The 19670-nt window shown below is 43.2% G+C and overlaps 1 protein-coding gene across 5 annotated transcripts in view; it reads left to right on the forward strand.

The window, feature by feature from the left end:
- Tsc1 (TSC complex subunit 1) overlaps nt 1-19670 on the forward strand; it is a 43692-nt gene that overhangs the window by 5803 nt on the left and 18219 nt on the right. For all 5 annotated transcript variants that reach the window (XM_041674306.1, XM_041674308.1, XM_041674309.1 and 2 more), the window contains exons 2-9: nt 3428-3490; nt 6241-6426; nt 7537-7640; nt 8638-8790; nt 9852-9996; nt 11170-11324; nt 11684-11757; nt 18964-19139. In XM_041674306.1, the coding sequence (XP_041530240.1) occupies nt 6321-6426; nt 7537-7640; nt 8638-8790; nt 9852-9996; nt 11170-11324; nt 11684-11757; nt 18964-19139 (913 nt within the window). In that variant the 5' untranslated portion in view covers nt 3428-3490; nt 6241-6320. The remainder of the gene's footprint in view (nt 1-3427; nt 3491-6240; nt 6427-7536; nt 7641-8637; nt 8791-9851; nt 9997-11169; nt 11325-11683; nt 11758-18963; nt 19140-19670) is intronic.

Here is a 19670-nt window from a genome sequence, read left to right on the forward strand (position 1 = left end):
GCCCAGGTGCATTTTCATAGTACATAATTTTGTTCATGCTAATTGTCAAAACGGAACCATTATCTGAAGAAAAAAAATTGCCCTGTGGGCCTATATCTAGAGGGCTTGTCACCTTCAGAGTTAAGTGAGCTTAGTAACCTGTCCATTGTCCATCGAGGACTCTAAGGACAGGAATTACAAGTGGACAGTCTGGTGTGTTGGAGCTTTCTTGTCCTGACTTCTGTGACCTTGAGAGAGTCTACAGCTTTGAAGACTAAAAATCACACCTATACCATCAGCTCTTTTCCCCTTTCTTCCTTTTGTGTCCAGAAAGAGAATTAAATCAAGTGCCTAATTTGTTTGCGTGCATTAGTGCTGAGAGAATTTTGATTCAGTTGATGAGACGTTTCTTTTAACTCACTTGAGTTCCTGAGCTAAGACCAAATACGTATAGCATTGTAACATTTCTGCTCTGTCTCAACTATACTTGATGATGTAGGAATCTGTTTGTGCATGAGTCTGTCTGAATCACCTTTAGGTTTTTATAGATAAGATCTTGACTAGAGAAGACAGGTTATAGTTAAAGAGACATTCACCCTCACTGGTACCGAGAGCTGCATTTGTATATTATAGGCCATTGTGTACAAAGCTCTCTGAGGTGACTTGACGTGCAGTTATTTATCTTATCTGAGCCACTGTCCTGACAGAGGTAGTGAAAAGATATATACAGTCCTGCTAATGACAGATGTTGCTCTGGAGTTCATGTGTAATCCCAGATATATAAATGATCTGGCGATATCTAAAGACTAAAATTAATTAAGATAAATTGTGATAAAGATAAATCTGCCACCACTGTTCTTTCTGTTTACACTCCGTTGACACACAAAGCCCCTGTCTTCCTCAAGCCTGCCTTTTTTTTTTTAAATGTATACAGTGTCTGTATGTATGCCTGCAGGCCAGAAGAGGGCACCAGAAACTCATTTCAGATGCATGTGAGTCCATGTGGTTGCTGGGACTTGAACTCAGGACCTCTGGAAGAGCAGGCAGTGCTCTTAACTGCAGATCCATCTCTCCAGCCCCCTCTAGCCTACCTTTTATTTTTACTTCAGAAGACTGTTTATAGAAATGAAATTATGGAGGAGGAGTCGATTGAGAAGGGGGTCAGAAGGGAGGTGGGAAGAGGGAATAGGAGAGAAAAGAGGGGAGGCTGTGCTTGGAATGTAAAATAATAAAAGAATAACAAGAAAAAAAGAAAGTTACAGTGAACATGACTTTTGGATATCAAGGAAGGAAAACTCTAGATATGAGGTACTTTTCTTTTTTCCTCATGTCTTTTGAAGAAGTGGGGAGCTGATGCTACTCTTATGTTCTGATGAGCATTTCTACCCGTACTCCTCACTTTCATGGAGGTTCATGCTTTACCTCTCAGTTGAATGAACTCCCTTCCCCTGGGCAAGATTTAAATATAAAAAGAATAAGTGAACGCTTAAAAATAGAATACTAGGAGATAGACTTTAGTGTACCACAGGAAACCGAAGCCAGCCATTTCCATTACTGTATTGTTAAGCATAAGGATAAAGTAATGAAGTCTTACTGTTGAGCCAAACCCCACTTGAATTCCTGTGGTAGTGTTCTGTCTAGGAAAATGGCCCTAGCCTGGCAGACTATGGGATCTCACCTTAGTGTATCCTAATTTTATCCTCACCTTAAATACTTCTTTTCAGGTAGAAGATCCAAGTGGGATTACTTTATAAGAGGAAGTCTGTGTGATTCACTGATTAACAGGTGGTTTTAGGATTCTGAAGATGAGAGGCTCCTGCACCAGCACAGCTCTGTTGCTTGGTGGAGTGGAAGCAGCTAGGTAGCATTTCTTGTTTGCAAGATCTGGCCAGGAGCTTTTATGGGGCCAGTCGCCAGCAGCACTGCCCACAGACTTACTGTGGCTGCTGAGACAGTTGGCATGGCTCCCTGAGTGTGTGCCACGTGGTGCTGTATCACCCTGTCACTAGGGCAGAGACTGTATTGGAGAGGTATTCAGTCCTGCTGTTTGACTTTGACCCAGAGCTTGTCCTCTACCTCATGTAAGTAGATGTCTGTAGTATGGAGCCAGGATTGACAGTCAGGGACTTTAGTGATATCCAAGGGAACAGACTGAACATTTGCCTTTTGTGTACTAAGTACCAAGATAGTCCTGGGTGTCTCAAACACATGGTCCCTGTCCTCGTGAAGTTTACAATCTTCCAGTCAGATAATCCCTAAACATGGGGATAAGAACCCATAAATTTTGAAAAATGTATTTATTATATATTTGTTTTGTGTGTATGTGTGTGGGCACACACACCACTGTTCATGTGTGGAGGTCAGAGGACAATTGAACGAAGTTGGCTTTAATATAAACTGTGTGGGTCTCTGGGGATCGAACTCAGGTTGTCAGGCTTGGCAGCAAGTACCTATACCCTCTGAGCCTGAAGCAAGTTCCTGAAACCCACTGTTTCTGAAAGGGCTCATGTTTAAAAAGCAAACTGGAACATATTCATATATATACTTATTTGACATGGATAATGAATAGCATGGGCAGAAGTAGGGTAGAGGGGAAGGGAAGTAGAGGAGCTGCTGTTGAAATATTTTATTCCTGTCATGTAGGATTAGACTTAGCCTGTGCTGCTTGAAGGCAAAATCAGGTTTGTACATTAAGCAGCCCCTGTGGCAGCTGCCGGGCGCAAGTACTTTGTTGGCTGCAGTTGCTCCCCAGTGTGCCTAACAGTTCCTCATACTCACTTAATAGGGGTTTTAGAAAGTAACCAGTACGGACTTGTGGACCAGGAGCCTGAGCTGATGGGGCCTGGCAGTGGGAGGGCAGAGAAGGCCTAGGAAGGATGGATTAGCTGAGGAGAGGGCAGAGGTTTTAGATGATGTGACTGGATGTGCCTGTGCTCAGGTGGGTCGAATGCCTTCTTGGCTGAGGAATTTAAATTCTCTGAAGGCTATATAGCAGGGCTGGGAGGGAGTGTGGCATATGAGAGGGTGATGATGCAGGCCCACTAAGTTTTTTGTGCCTCTTACTGACCTCACTACTATGGCCAGTCTTCTGAGATCTTCACTGGAGCTCTGTGTGAGTGTGAGGTTGTGGATATTCTCAGTTTACCTGGAAGATAACTCGTGGTAAGCCAGCACTAAGCTAAGTGACTTAGTGAACATCCCAGAACCAAAAGTGAAAGAGCTAATGTTTCAGTTGGGAGCCTATTCTAGACTACCCTGCCCTCTTGCTGCTAGTGCAGAGGAGAGGAGGCTCTGCTCTTAGAGTTCACTGCAGTGGGAAGCAGGTGACCACCTGCCAAGAATGGGGGCAGCGCTGTACTAGGCCAGTCTAAACTTCCTTCTGATCAGGTCTTAGGTTTTCCTTCATTTTAGGGTTATTATAAACACATATGTATGTTTTTTTTTCTAGTGACCATGAAAGACACCAGGCTGACAGCACTGGAAACTGATGCACCAACTGTCCTCAGAACAGGTAAGATACACATTTAGTCTAGTGGCTGGAGAGGATAGGAGGGAGTGTCTCACCTTGCCCATGGTGCCCCAGCATGCAGATGTTTCTTTGTTCAGGGTGTAAGTGTTTATATTCTTAGCTCCCTGCCAAGCACTAGAGCATATATGGCTTGAGGTAGTCAGCCATATCACCAGTGACCTCTTAATTGTTGTTTGATGCCAGGCACTGCGTGTATTACACAAATGGCTTATTTTCTTTTTCACAACAACACTTGGTCTATTTCCATTCTCTAGAAGAATTGGCCTCAAAGATGGGCTGTCCTTGAAAATCAGTTCTGTGAGTAGAAAATTCTTGTTTTAGCCACTAATTAAATTGAAGCCTAAAGCCAGTCATTTAACTAGGGAGAAGTTTTTAACCCTGGCTTGACCTCCGGAATTCTCTTTGGATTCTGTAAACAAACTGGATGCCACCTCTAGACCTCAGCCTGTAACCTGCTGTGTAGTAGGGCCTGGGCCTTGGTATTTGTGTCCTCTGCAGGTGATTCCGACATGCATTGTAGATTGAGACTTTGTGAGTTAGCACTTTAGCTCTTGATGTATTTGTTGGTGGTCTTAAGTCTGCTTTTTTGGATAAATTATTTCCTTTGGTGGTTTTCAGGAGCTGATGGAGTCTTGAAGTCCCAGAATATACCCTTGACAGTTATTGAGGCTCTGACACTTATGCAGATCTGAGTTTAGTCTTAGTGACCTAAGTAACTATTGAGCTACAATCTTTATTAGCAAAAGTGATGCATTAGTTGCTGTGAAAAATATCTTGACAAAAGCAATTGGAGGAAGGGGAAGGGTCGATGACAGTTTGAGGCTATCATGACAGGGAAGTTATGGTGGTGGGAGCTTGAGGCAGCTGCTCATACTCCATCTACACTTAAGAAGCAGGGAGTGGTATTCTGCTTATTTTCTCATTTTTATCCAATCTGGGGCCTCAGCCCACGGTGTGGTGCCACCCACACTCAGGGTAGGTTTGATCTGTTCTGTTAAAACCTTTATAGCAGCACCTTCACAGGGTGTGTTTCCATGGTGATTCTCAATCTCAAATTGACAATGAAGATTAACCATTGCAGTTGTCATGTTTGTGTTCTGTACAGAAGTCAGGGAAGGTGGAAGGGTGTTTGTTCTACTATCGTTACATACACTGCTAATGTGACTCCTAAGCTCACCACTGCCTCACCTTTATCATGAGGATCATGTGGTAGTCAGATGTTACAAACAGGGAGTGAGTGTGGCTAGTAGATGGTGCTGCATGCTTAGAAATTAGATGTTCATTCTGAGTTTGACTCTTGCTTCTCAGTTTCTTCATGTGTTCTTCATACTGTCCCTTCTGACCTTCTCACTGTGTAGTCCAGACTGACCTCCCATCTTCTTGGCTCAGCTACCAGATACTGGGGTTACGGGTGTTTGCCACCACACTGGACTACATTAGCCCCTCTTAGAATTTCACTGAATATGAATTCTGAGCCAGAGCATTAAGTGTTGAGATCAGTTACATCAAAGTGGAATTTCACTGTTGTTAAAAATAAATCTCAAATTTTATTAGTCATTTTTCATTACTACAATTTCATTTTTGTAGCACTCAGATTTTAAAAGTGTGAATTTTTTTTTGTAGCAAAGTTCCTTAATGTGCACAGAGCACCAGATTGTCTTCTGGTGACTGTATCCATGGTGTGTGCGGGACCCTCTGACCCGGCACACTGGTCCTGTCATGAGGCCACACTCAGGGATATTTCCAGTAGGTGATTGTCTAGGGACTCATGGCTTCAAAGGTCTCAGCCATCCTTCAGCTTCTGCTTCTAGGGAGCGCTGGCAACTCATAGTCTTTATTCTAGTGGCTTGTTTTTAAATAGACTTAAGACTTAAGCATTTTTATAAAGAATATACTAAAATTTGAATAACAGATATTTTGCTGTTTTATTTTTCTTACCATTGTTCCCTTCATGGTTTTATACTTTCTTGGTATTGTGTCATTTTGTCTGTGGTGCTAGGAATGGAGCCCAGGCCCTGACATGTTAGGCAGGCTTTCTACCAGTGAGCTAGCCCAACTCTCTTCATGCCCTTTATGGTTTATTGTTACTGGTGGTTATGGATTTCTTTTCATAATTTTTTTATGTAAAGTTGATTCTTTAATTCATCCCACGAGATGGAAAGCAGTCCAAACATGATTTTCTTTTTGAAAGACTTTGGATTAAATGCAGTTCTTACAGGTTATTTTGTTTATAATAAGGTTCAAAAACAATTCTGTGGCATTTCAGGACTGGGGGACATATCTGCGATTATAGTTGCTTGTCACTCTCCTGGCAGCCTGAATTTGATGAGTGTATGCTAAAATCCAAGATAATCCCAGGTTCACTCCAGCTGTTAGACTGGTGGCCTAACCAGCTTTCTAACTTCAGCCATTGACAGTGTTGTGAAGAGAGTAGCATGTGCAGCTTTATTTGTGGAAGCGGCTCATCTACTTTGTAGAGCAGGATTGGAGCAGTGTTAGCCAACACCCAGGTGGACATAGACGCAGAGAGAACTACTGAATTGCTGTGGTTCCACAGAGCTCCTTTGGCTTCCTAAGTTTGTACATGGAAGAATATTTCTGTCTGTCACCAGTGCAGTTCTGCCCTGCGTGGGCAGTTGAATAGCTTCTCCGGCTTGTTCTCTATGTGGTTTCGGTTTATGTGGTGTCAGGTGAGAGTCGTTTGTCACACTGTCCTTATTCCCACTTTGCAGTCTGGTAGTGGCCCTAATGAAGAGCTGTCCAAGCCTTTAGCACACGTCCTGGAGCCTGCACAGCATAGTTGAGTGAGAGAATGGCCCAGCTAGCCAACATTGGGGAACTACTCTCCATGCTGGACTCTCCCACACTGGGCGTGCAGGATGACGTGACAACCATCTTTAAGGAGTCCCTCAATTCTGGTAAGTGGAGAATTGTCCTCACAAGAACTTGATCTGGAGCTGAGTGTGTTGGGGCCTGGAGGCAAATAAATGATTGTTTTCATCTTCAGAGGATGTGGTTAGAAAGTTGCACTTTTTTTTTTCTGAGACCTTGTTTCACTACATATTCCAAACTAGCCTTGGACTTGTGACCCTCTTGCCTTAGTATTCCAAATGTTGGGACTTCAGGCGGTTCCTCCACACAGTCTTTCAAAGTGCTAGGACAGAGAGAATGTCCAATGGTGGGTTCATACTGCATGTGTGTTGAACATTTAGTTATGGCAGTGTTGAGGTACACACACACTGCTATGAAGACCATGCAGCAGTTCATGAGCTCATCTTCAGGTTCTGCCATTTTGTCTTTAAAGAAAATGTGTGGACATTCAAACATGCCTGCTTGAGTTTATGTGTATTGCGTGTTTACTGCATGTATACAGGTACTCCGAAGGTCAGAAGATGGTGTAAAATTCCCTGGAATTGTGAGCCACCGTGTGGGTGCTAGGAACTGAAGCCACGGTTCTTGTAAGAGCAGAAAGCTCTTAACTGCTGAGCCATTTCTCCAGCCATTTGTTTATTTATGTGTTTATTTTACTTTGTATGTGTGCATGCGCATGTGCACACGTTACAGAGGCTAGAGGAAGATATTTGGATGTTCCAGTCTCCTCCTATCACTCTTTGCCTTATTCCCTTGAAACAAGGACTCTCACTGAATCTGGAACTAGGTTGGTGGCCAGCGAGCTTGTTATTTATCTTCCTGTCTCTGCCTCCTGGGGCTGCAGGTATTCATGACCATGCCCAGCTTTTTATGTGTGTTCAACTTGGCTTTTTATGTGTTCTGGAGGTTTGAACTCAGATCTTCATGCTTGTGCCGCAAGCACTGTACCCATGGAGTCATGTAACTATGATAGTATTTTGTGTGCTTTTGTGGGTATTTAGGCCAATGAGCTTGGAATTATCCTGTTAGTCTCATGAATTTAAAAAGGCAAAAACAGTGTTTAATGACTTTGGATAGTGTAAAAGGACATTTTCTGGCTTTTATGACAATTATTGAGGGAAAAGGAAGTAAGTCTGATGAATTGTCCTTTTGTTTAGAACGTGGGCCTATGCTTGTGAACACCTTGGTGGATTACTATCTGGAAACAAATTCTCAGCCGGTATTGCACATCCTGACCACCTTGCAAGAGCCACATGATAAGGTAACTGCTGGGATGGAATTGCAGGCCACTTTGTGAGTTCTCAGTTTAGTGAGGGTGTCTGGGCATCCACAGCAGTTTGTCCACAGCTTATCTCCGAAGGCTGAATACATTTAAAATAATTTGTAGGCTCCGAAAAGTTTACAAAGTAACATCAATTTCAGAGACTTTTACAGATCTTGTTCTTTAAAGAAATCTTGTAATTCCAGGATTGTAGTAGATTAATGGCAATTGAAATAAAACTTTTTAAAAAGCTTTATTTATTATGTAGTATTCAGCCTGCATTTATGCCTGCATGCCACAGGGGGCACCAGATCTCATTATAGATGGTTGAGCCACCATGTGGTTACTGGGAGTTCAATAACTCAGGAACCTCTGGAAGAGCAGCTAGTGCTCTTTCTCACTGAACCATCTCTCCACCCCACAAAAGAAAGATCTTTAAACTTGTGCTTTGAGTAGGGTTTTTGAACATATCGATAAGGGAAAATCTCTAAGTTTTGCATTTGCAGGTGCGGTTGCCTGCTTTTACAATGTCTACTGTGGTCTTCCTTATTCCAGGCCAGATTGCAGCACCACAATGGCTTGATTTACATTTAAGATTAAAACATGGATGTGTGACTGTTACAGTAGTAAGGGTCTTTCACAACCTGCCATGGGTTTACAACCTTAGATTGTGTGTAATACAGTCTTGTCCCTCTTTGCAACTCTGTGTTAAGGGATCCTTTTTCATAAATTGCAGCTGGCTGTTTTCTCAGGCCAAATGAAGAAAACTTTGTTCACTAATGTGGTTTTGAAAATCTTGGATTAGGCTGATGAGTCTTTTGATTGGAACCTTAGCCTTTATTGGCTGGAACATATCTTTACCCCATGGGCTTATTAAATCTTTTGGGGCCTGTATTAGAGAGAAGGCTTGAGAGCTGGGAGTTTATCATTACTGCCTGTAATTGTGTTAACTTCATATACTTACAAGAAAATTTCTCTTGATCTTTTACATTTTCAGCACCTCTTGGATAAAATTAATGAGTATGTAGGCAAAGCCGCCACCCGTTTATCTATCCTCTCGCTGCTGGGGCATGTTGTGAGACTACAGCCATCTTGGAAGCATAAGCTCTCTCAAGCACCTCTTCTGCCTTCTTTATTGAAATGTCTCAAGGTAGGTTATTTGAGAGGTTTTGGAGGAAATGCCTCTGTAAATATTGTTTCTGAAAAGTGTCATAACACAGCTTGCAGGAGTCAGTTCTTCGCTTCTAGCATGTGGGTCTCGGGCATTGAACTCAGGTTTTCAGGCGTGGTGATAGGTGCTTTTACCCACTGAGCCACCTCACCAGTCTTGGATTTATTTATTTATTTATTTATTTATTTTTTATTTATATGTTATGTGTATGTGCAAGTCCTTGCACGTGTATATATGTACTAGATGCATGCCTGGTACCATTGGGGGCCAGAAGAGGGAGTGGGATCCCCTAGAAATGGTGTTACAGACTTGTGAGCCACCAATACAGTTCTGGGAACTGAACTGGGATCCTCTAGAAGAGCAGTCTGTGTTCTTAATCACTGAGCCATTTCTCCAGCTCTCCTGTTTTGTTTTGTTTGATATGGATCTTGCCTTGTAGTCCTGGATGATCTAGATCTCATTATAGAACCTGGCTGGCTTTCAACTCAAGGCAGTCCTCCCGCCTTAGCCTCCCAGCTGTTAGAATTACAGGTGTAGCCACCAGGTTTGGCTTGTAGTAGTGCTTTAAAAAATAAGAGAATTGGTCTGGGGAGTGTGCCTTAGTGGTAGAGCTCTTGCCTAGCATACATAAGGCCCTGGGTTTCGTTCCCAGTACTAGTGAGAAAATGAACTAACTCTCAATATGCACTTGATAGAAAGCTAACATCTTAGCGGGTAGTTGAATGGGTGAGAGTAGCAATGTAAGCTGTCTCTTACACTTCCATCCAGGTGGTGGGTTAGGAACTCTTGAGGCTTCAGGACTTGGGAGTCTCAAGCCAAGTTAAACCCATCTCTCAGATGAGGTAGTGGATGTGGGAAATGGTCCCCCAGTATCACCACAATGGTGACAGGGCTTAGTGCTTCTGCTAAGTCTATTTCAGTGCTGTCCCTCAAATTCTTAGGGGTCAGGAAATGAGCACAAGAGGGGCTTCAGATCTGTGACCTCAGGATTTGGACCCTCATCCCAGTGCTGAGCCTGACGTCGCCCTTCCCTTCTGCAGATGGACACTGATGTTGTGGTCCTCACAACTGGTGTCTTAGTGTTGATCACCATGCTACCGATGATCCCACAATCAGGGAAGCAGCATCTTCTTGATTTCTTTGACATCTTTGGCCGTCTCTCATCATGGTGTCTGAAGAAACCAGGTACAGCTACACTCTCCTCCTCATCAGGCTTCACAAGGGAATGCTGTCCTTACTGTTAGCAGCCATGTGCTGTAGGGGAAGGAAGAATGTATGGTATTTACTACATAGAGGAGAAAATGCAGGGCACATAGGAAGTGGGATTGGCAGGACACTGGCCTGATGCTGTTGATCAGAAAGGATTGTCAGAGAAACTGAGGGACAGGATGTACAACTTCCTGGATCTCATTAGTAAAACTGGGTCACAGCTTCTACCTCTGGATGCTGTACAACTGAGCTTACAAAATGCTTGTGTCCTCTGTGCTGTTGTGTACAACCATAGCTTCACAGCTTCAGTTGTGAGAACCTACTGGTTGTCATGGAGGAGGAGACAGACTTCAGTGTCCTCTTTAGGGTATGAGTGTGAAGTGCATGAGATTTTCCCATATCAGATCATATAGACAGGCAGTGCAGCTCCATCAGAGAGATTCAGAAGCTGTCAGCCTGTGAACTGCTTCTGGTAGTCCTAGCATGAAATATTTATGTTAGAAGATGAAATATGTATGGTGTATGAGGGAGACTGCTGCAGCTTTCTACACAGGACTATTGAGCACAAGCCTGGTTTGCTACCTTGGCTGTATCTTCTTGGGAGAAAGGGACTGTTGCTCCTAGAGAACTGGAGTTTCTTGATAAGGCCAAAATTAATGGAATTGTCCAAGCACTTTAAGCTAATATCTACATTGTAGTGTTTTCTCTTTAGTTATAATTCTGCGCAGCTAAGATCAATCATATCTTGGCTTTGAAGGTTTCTTACATGCTCCTTCTGCAAACTCTCACATGTTCAGTATGTACCAAATTCTGTGTGTGGTACTAGGGGAGGGGAATTGCTCCCTTTTCAAGACACACATGCTAAATCAGGCAAGAAATGTCACTACAGATTGTAGGGAGAGTGACACCGAGAGGAACCTCCTCAGTGTTGGAAGAGTGTTTGGAGTCTTGTGGGATGTCTGGAGAGGAGGAGGAAGGCAGATGATTGGAGTTTATCCAAAGGATTCCCTGGTGGGTTTTTAACAAGGGCGTATAGTATATCCAGATTTGCATCTGTTTTACTTTTCTGAAACTCAGTAGGCAAGCTTCAGAGAGAAAACATGCTGGCATCCTCAAGTTCACGTCTGTACAACTGGTTTCCTTCCATAGGCCATGTGACAGAAGTCTACCTTGTCCATCTCCATGCCAGTGTTTATGCCCTCTTTCATCGCCTCTATGGAATGTACCCTTGTAACTTTGTCTCCTTCCTGCGCTCTCACTACAGTATGAAGGAAAACGTGGAGACTTTTGAAGAAGTTGTCAAGGTGAGTTAAAAACAGCAGCTGTTGTGAGCCTTAGAGCTTCTTTCTGACAGGTACTTTTATAGCGTTTGTATTATATGGCAGACAGGAAAATTTTGAGAAGAAATCCTTGATACCTCTACTTCAAACCAGGTAGCCACTAATTGTCTTTCTAGTTCTCCAGTCAAGAGTTGTTCTGCGCATTTCATATACATGCGATCGTGCAGTATGTGGTCTTTTGTGACTTCTCACTGTATTTCAAGGTTCATCTGGGTTGTAACATGTGTCAGTACTTCATCTCTTTTTGTTGTCAAATAATGTTCCATCATGTAGATTTGCCACACAACTTCACACCTATAATTTGTCAACCCAAACTCTTCTAGCCTATGATGGAGCATGTGCGAATTCATCCGGAATTAGTGACTGGATCCAAGGACCATGAACTGGACCCTCGAAGGTACAGAAAGCAAATTAGTGACAGAATTTTTGAGTTTCTTAAGGGATTGAAAGTGTGATCTACGGATACCTGTGGGAATACAGATGTTCCACTTGCCGATGGGCTGGAACTTTGTACATAAAGCATACTCCTCACAGAGCTATGACTGCTTGAGCAGAGGCAGTGGCACCCAAGTGCCTGTCCCCAGAAGCTCTGGAAGGCTTACTTTTTGGTACTTAAGGAGGTTGGGAAGTTAATTGGGTAGCTGAAAACTAGGAGATTACAGGAAGGCCAGGCATATTTGGAGTAATGAGGCAACTTGGGTCCCTTTCTCCATGGGCATCGCCAGGTGCTTGACACCCCATGGGTTCTTCAGGAATTCCCAGGTGTGTCCTGAGGAGCTACTGAACCTGCTGAGTTGTATGAAGCCCAGCTCCGTCAGCCTGTCAGGCAGATGTATGATTCCCAGTGAGGGCATGGAAGCCTGTTGGGGGAAACTGAGCCACAGGTGTCAATCTCTGGGATCTTAAAAAGACTGGTTTATACCTGATAACCCTTACAAAGTCATACCTTTTCCAGGCTACTTCTGTCATCCTGCTCCAGTCAGCTTAAAGCAGGGTATAATAACAAATAAACATGTAGCTAATCCCAGCCTGAAAAACAGAACATTCCAGTGTTAGTTCTGCCTGAGAAGCTCTTCCTCCTGCTCCCTGTCTACCTCAGAGGCAGCTCTGCCTTGCCTCCATGTTCACTGTTTTCTCTGTAGTTGCCTTAAGTGTGGCTTGTTTTGAGAGCTGGTTGCTCTTACAGACTGCAGAGGATGAGGGCAGGAGCATTGTCAGCCTTGATGGGTCTGGCTTCATCTTCTTTAAGAGTGCTTTCCAGGGAGTCATTGTAAGTTACAAGTGAGGCCTGGGAAGCATGGGCTTTCCCTGTCTGTGTCTGGCAAAGCTTTTCGTGAGGGCTGTGGTCAGATGTGCTGTCTTGGCTGCTCCATCATTAGGGGTCTCTGCAAAATCCTTTTGTGGAGTAAAACAAATGCTGATCTAGGAAGGCTGTGAGAGCTTCCTCAGAATGTAGTAAAGACAAGTTTTCTCAGGTCAGTTGATGCTTTTCCTTGGCTAAAAGGACAGTGGGAGCCTTGGAGATGTTCAGCAGCATGTTTGTCTTTTGGCAGGTCTGTTCTGAGCTAGCTGTGGGCTTGCTCTCTTGAGCCATTGCTTGGCCTCTTTCCTGGGCAACATCTCCCATTTCCTGTATTTCGTGACTTCTTTCTTGGTGTGTGTGTATGTGTGTGTGTTGGTGGGTGCACACACATGTGTATGCATGTGAAGGCCAGAGATGGATGTTGGTTGTCTTCCTCAATCAATTTTTTCCTACCTTATTTTTTGAGGCAGGAACATCCTTTGAATCTGGAACTCATCATAGGCACATCTCACTGTATTTTTTTTTTTGTGTGTGTATGTGTGTGTATGTGGGAGATGTGGGTTCCAGGGATTAGACAAGCACTTTTCTGACTGGGTCATTTCCCAGGCCCTCCCTCTGGTTGTGCTGTACTGCATCCTCTAACATTTAGGAAGGATGCTGTTGACCTGCCTGGATGTGAATGCTGGGCTAATAGTCTCCTTCGTGACTGGAGGCAGAAACCCATTGCCATCTTGCTGACAGTCTTGCTGGTACATCTTCATCTCTAGGGCTGGCAGAATATCTCTCTGTTAGTATGATAGTCTGAAATTTCCTTGTGATATACCTTGATGTGAATCTGTTGTCATTGTTCAACTTACAGGGTTTTAGGTCTTAGTAGATTTTCTTCACTGTTTCAGCATGGCATTCTCTCCTCTGTTGTCCTTCTTACACTCCAGTGGTGACAACAAAACCCATTTTTCCTTTCTGTCCTTTAGTCTACTTCCTGCAGGCTTACTTGTCATTGATGCCTTCCCTCTTTGTTTATTTCCACTGTTAGGTTTTTTTGCCTAATAACTCTCTTTAGTTCATAGAGTCCTTTAGTTGCCTATCTTCGTCTCCAAGTGTCTTTTTTATTTTCTCTATATAGTCTGTTTCTTCTAAGCCTTCCCCCTTTTTTTCACTTGTTTTGATTTGTTCTTTTTAAGTCTCTGAGGCTTTTTGCAAAGCTTTAGTGATTTTCTTGTTCTTGAGTGAGAAGACAGGAAAAGTGCTTTTGAGGTTTTATCTAGAAAATTTTTGTGTGGATCTGTGCTTCTGGGGAGATACCAACGCTGGGATTGTGTTCTTCTTTAGCTGGTCAGATTTTTAGAAAATTCTTCTGATCTCCAGGCTGGTGAGGATCTGGCTGTTTCTGCAGAAGAGGTAGGTAAGGAGGCTTGGTGGTTTGGGCATTGAGATTGTGTACTTTCTCTTGACTTTTTGGCCTGGGATGCATTCATGCCCCTACCTCTTCTGTTGAAGCTTTGTTCCGACCTGGCTTCACTTTCCTGAAGAGAATCCCCTTGCCAGAGAATAACCAGATTCCCGGTGAGGAGTAGAGCTCTTTTTGGGATCATAGAGTTGGAGGGCTTTCAGATGCTCCATGCTTCTCCAACAGTTCCCACCAGCTGCTTCAGGGTAGCTGTCTCTAGCTTCCAGTTCCAGGAGATCTGAGTGCTCTGAGTTCTTGGACCCCTAAGGGTTGTGCAGTATAACCCAACTTACTGGTGGCTTGAAGCTTTGGTTTAGGGCCTTGTTTCTCCAGTTGTACACAGCAGTTAACACCTGTCTGCTACTCTTCACATCTAGACACTTGTTCTTTCTGTCTTCTTCTCCTCCCTGTGTTTTATATTTAAAAACAGGTCTTTATTATAGGTGCTGGGACTTCAGGAGATTGTACAATTGGCTCAAAATGTTCAGTCAGCCATATTAGCTTGGGGGCCTTCCTTCCCTGTCAACAGCACATAGCACCTCAGTGCCCAGGGTTGTAGACCATCTGGTCTTGGAAGGAAGCTTTGTCTGCTGTGAGTCAGAGTGGTAAGGATAGGAAATCAGGAACAAACATTGACAGCAAAACCACAGAGCAGGCAATTGTCCATGGTTGTATGGGGGCAGGGTGATGGGAGTAACGGGCGTTCTGACGTAGTAAAGAGCTCTTGAAATTAAAATGAGCCCCTAAATAAGCATTTCAGCAAAGGAACTGGAGTACAGCTAAGACTGGCTCATTTGAACAAAGGACAAAGGCAGGTGACTGAACAGCTTTAGAATGGTAAAGAGAGCCTAATAGCCAATACAAAATGTTTTTTGGGGGGGGGGAATAGGAGGGACGGAGGTGAAAATTTGTAATAATAATATAAAAAGAAAAAAAAGAAAAAAAAAACAAAATGTTTTGAAGGACATTTTAGTAGAAGAACCTGTAAAAGAAATTTACTGAAGTCGAAGCTTCTAGATTAAAGGACTTTGTCTAGTGTACAGGTCAGTCAATGTGAAGGATTGCTGCCAAACCTCAACTTTGTGAGATTTCAAAACACTAGAAGAATAAGCCTTTCAGAAAGTTGCAATATAAAAACAACCAGATGCTTAATAAGACCCAGAAGTCAGAATAGTGTTAGCTTCTCAACTCTTTCGAGAGGTGTTTAAGTTAGGGTTCTGTGGTGTGGGGCTCTTTTAGACAGGCCAGAGCTCAGAGTTTATGCCCCTCCCACCCCACGCTACATCCCCAGCTGGCCAAGGGAGAATGCTCTACTAAAATAAGCCCAAGAAGGTTGGAGTTTGATGTAGGTTGGTCAAAGAGGTGTCAGAACAGTGGGCTGAGGACTGACGCAGCTCCAGAAGGTCGCTCAGCGGGGAGGGGAGACAAACCCTTGTAGATCCTTCATTTCATTATATGAGAGGCAGTGGGCATCAGTCCAGAGCAACCAGGGTAGCTCAGTTAACATTGACATATCATAAACGAGGAGAAGGAAACAATGCCAGGCCATACCAAGTGAAAAACTGTATCAGAACTCTTCAGCTCTGCTGTGGTTGATGCTTACATAGTCTTAATAATTGTTTAAGTCAATTTTGAAAAAAATGAAAATAGTTAACTTGAGGAGGGGGGAAGGATGAATAGCAGTGATTTTGGTCCTTAGAGCAAGTTAATAAATGAGAAACATTGGCCTTAGAGAGTTAGGGAAGCAATTCAGCTAGTAGAGCTAGAGTAGCTGTCAAGGAGAACAGTGCGAGGCATCCTTAGCATGGCACTGACCTGTTGTTTCTCCCTGTAGAGCCCTGTTAGGCCTCGCCCTCTTAGTCTTCCAGCCTCTATCTTCTCTGGCCTTGGGATCGTAGGCTGCAGGGACCATAAGCTACTATATTTTAGTAGCTCAGAGATGTCATCAAATGCACAGCACACATGCATTTTATGTGAGTCTGAGAGAAGGGATACAAGTAAACAAGTGAGCAGCTGTTGGACATTAAAATATGAGCAGCCTCTTTAAACCTGACATGGTAGTGTATGCCTTTGCTCCCAGCCCTGGGGAGACAGAGGCAGGTAGATATCTGAGTTTGGGGCCTGCATGGTCTACAGAGTGAGTTACAGGACAGCTGGAGTTACATAGAGAAACTCTGTCTCATAAAAACTAAAACTAAGATTTTTTAAAATGTCTATTTAAGTATCAAGGAAATGCTTGTTTAACATGAACTAAAATAAAACATTTAGAGCCAGTGTAATGGCTCAGTGGCTAAAGGTCAAGCACAAAAACCTGAAGCCACATGTTGGAAGAAGAGAACAAGCCCCTGTAAGTTGTCCTTTGACCTCTTCAGGTGCACTCCACTCCACACATAGTAGTGTGTAGTGTGAAATATTTAACTGGATTCTTTCCTAGCATGTGCAGTATTTAGAGTTTAATCCCCAGTACTGCAAAATAAGCAAAACATCTACTGTAATCCTCTTTTATGTTTATTTGCTTATTGTGTGTGTCTGGGTATATGCACATGCTCATGCGTGCATGCATGTGTGTGTATGGAGAAGAGGACCGCTTATTGGAATAATTTTCTCCTTTTACCTGTATGTAGGATCCAGGGTTTGAACATGGGCAGTTAGGATTGGCCTCAGATGTCTACCTGCTGAGTCATCTTGCCAGTTATGTATTTTTTTAAAGGAATCTTTTCTTTACTAAAATTAATCCTGTGCTTATGTGTCTTGATTCCTCATTTAATCACTTTCTAGTCATGCTGAAGGTGTGGAAAGAGGAGTCGTCGTCCCCCTAAATCCCATACACATGTCTGTACCCAAGGGACTTGAAACACTTGCCACTCAGGGAAGCTGCCTTGTGCGCTGGCTATGCACTGCACACCTTCTCCTTTGTATTATTTAATGCCACATTTTCAACATGTTAGAATGAACAGGCATCCATAAGAGTGTGTAGATCATGTGTTGTGAGGTGACCCCACACAATGCCCTTACTTACTGCTGTTGCCTTCCTCCCTGTAAACATGGTCAGAGGACAAAAGGCCTGTCAGAATGACCATGAACTTAGAGCCACAGACAGTAAAGCTCTGTGTCCTAAGAGCAAGTTTATGCTTGGTCAGTGTGCACAGTTTAACTCTTCTGCTGGTTTGGGGCATTTGTAGAACATTTGGAAGATCTAGAAGAGATTAAAGAAACTAAGAGAGTGAATACTACCTGTAAATCTGGGTTTTTGTGATGCTGAAGATTAAACTCAGGTCTTGCAGGTGTTGGCAAGCGCCTGTGACAGAGCTACAGTCCAGCCTCTAGTTTGTGTGTGTGATAGGGGGTGGGGCGTGTGTGTATGTGGAGGTCAGAGGGCAACTTTTCAGAGATCAGTTCTCTCTGTTTTGAGGCAGAGTCTCTGTTTCTGTCCTTGCAGTCCACTGGCACTGGAGCTTCTGGCTGATTCTCCTCTGTCTCTTTCTCCCATCTTGCTGTAGGACTGCTGGGATTACAGTTGAGTGCCACCACATCTGGCTTTTTATGTGGGCACCAGGGATCAAACTCAGGTCTGTCAGGCTTTCTTGAGGAGTACATGCTTTTACTTGCTGAGTTATTTCCTAGCCCCTTTAGTTCTTTGAATTTCAATACTTAATACTGTCAGTCTATTTGTGGGCACTTATCAGAACAGCTTTGTGTTTTTTTTCTCTCATTTAAGATATTCTAAAGTGATGAGATGGCTCATTGGTTCTAAGGTGCCTGTTGCTAAGCCTGACGACCTGTTCACTCTATAGGACTCACGTGGTGGAAGGGAAGAGCTAACTCCACAAGCTGTCTGCAATCTCCACCTGTCTCGCTGTGGCATTCCCCTGCTCCCAAGTAAATAAATAAAATGAAAAAGAAATCTTTTAAAAAGAGATTATATTCTAGTCAGGTATATCCTAGCACTTGGGATTGCCACAAATTCAAGGACAGCCTGGGCTACAGAGTGAGTTTCAGGAGAGCCAGGATCACAGAGTGAGGCCCTGATCCAAAAGATATAAAATTTAACTCCCACCAAAAAGATGGTGATGGTGAAAGTCCTTTAGTATTCAAAAGCATGATTTTTAAAATCAAATTTAGTAATGTATATGGTTTATATACAGTAAAATTAGTTTTGTTAAGTTTTGACAACAGTTGTGTCCACAGTAAAAGTTTCCATGGCTCCTGAGAGCCACTGATCTATTGAAAGCATGCTAATCACAGTGTTGTGCTGACCACTCTGCCAGAGGACAGCTTCCTTTGACTGGCCTTATTCCTGCCAAAGCCATATTGCAGCTCAGCATTGTCTCCTATGTTTCTATAGGATTGATTGGAGATGTGTGGGCCTGAGGTTCACACTGCAGAAACTAACATCTTTACATGCTTTTTAGTTTTAATTGACTGCACAGTATTTCTGGTCCAGGGATGTGTTAGAAGAACCTGTAGGCTTTGGCTTGAGACCTCAGTTCAGCCCAGCTGCTTAGTGCTTTCAGCTCCTCCCATCCCGATTAGCTCTGTGTCAAAAGCAAACCTCCCCGAGAGCTGCCTGTATAATCAATCTAAGAAGGTATTCTTCATCTTTGTTGGTGATGTTTTTCTTTCAAACTGTTTCTATTAATTTCATGAAATCATTTTAACTAGGGAAGGTGGTTTGTTCAATGGGTGGCTAGTTTTTATCTAGTGCTGTTCCTACCTGGGTAGCATGGTTGTGCCTCATGCTTTGCTAATCACAGTCCAGTGACCAGCACTGAGTTGGCCTCTTGAGGATGTAACTAATATGGTTAGGTGGATTAGTGCATGCTTTTCTTGACTTGTGTTGCCTTTTCTAGGTGGAAGACATTAGAAACTCATGATGTTGTAATAGAGTGTGCCAAAATCTCTCTGGACCCTACAGAAGCCTCGTATGAAGACGGCTATTCTGTGTCTCACCAGCTCTCTGCCTGCCTCCCTCACCGTTCAGCTGATGTCACCACCAGCGCTTATGTAGACACACAGAATAGCTATGGTAAAAAGCAACTTTGGTCCTCTCTGTTTATACCTTCATCTCTGGAAAGCATTGTTTTTATTTTTGCTTTCAGTGTGCTTCCTAGAGTAAGACTGCTTAGGGACCTCTCCCGAAATAGTCTAAATTAGAGTTTACCTCTATTTTGTTTGAATTATTTTCCATTTTTAAAGCTTAAATGTTCTTACTTTCTCATCTAATAACATTGCAGATCTCATCTAATAACATTGCAGATCCCCAGACTAGTCCTCAACATATAACACAGTGAGGTACAAGTGCTTACATTTGGTTCCTGTGTCATAAGGAACTTAGCTTCCAGTGGAGCCCCAGACTATACACTGACATGGTCTGAGAGTCTGGATTCACAGCAGCTCTTGACTTTAGCTGCAATGGAGGCTGCATATCAGGCTGTCAGGCATGGCGTGCCTTTTAAATTATCCTCACGTATAACTAAATCAGACCTGCTGAACTTTAACTTCCAAAGGGCATTTAAAGAATCTTTAAAGGCTGGATATGGTGGTACACTCCTTTAAT

The sequence above is a fragment of the Microtus oregoni genome, unplaced genomic scaffold (assembly GCF_018167655.1).
Source record: "Microtus oregoni isolate MIOR12 unplaced genomic scaffold, Mior012 000025F_ref0000491, whole genome shotgun sequence".
Taxonomy (NCBI): domain Eukaryota; kingdom Metazoa; phylum Chordata; class Mammalia; order Rodentia; family Cricetidae; genus Microtus; species Microtus oregoni.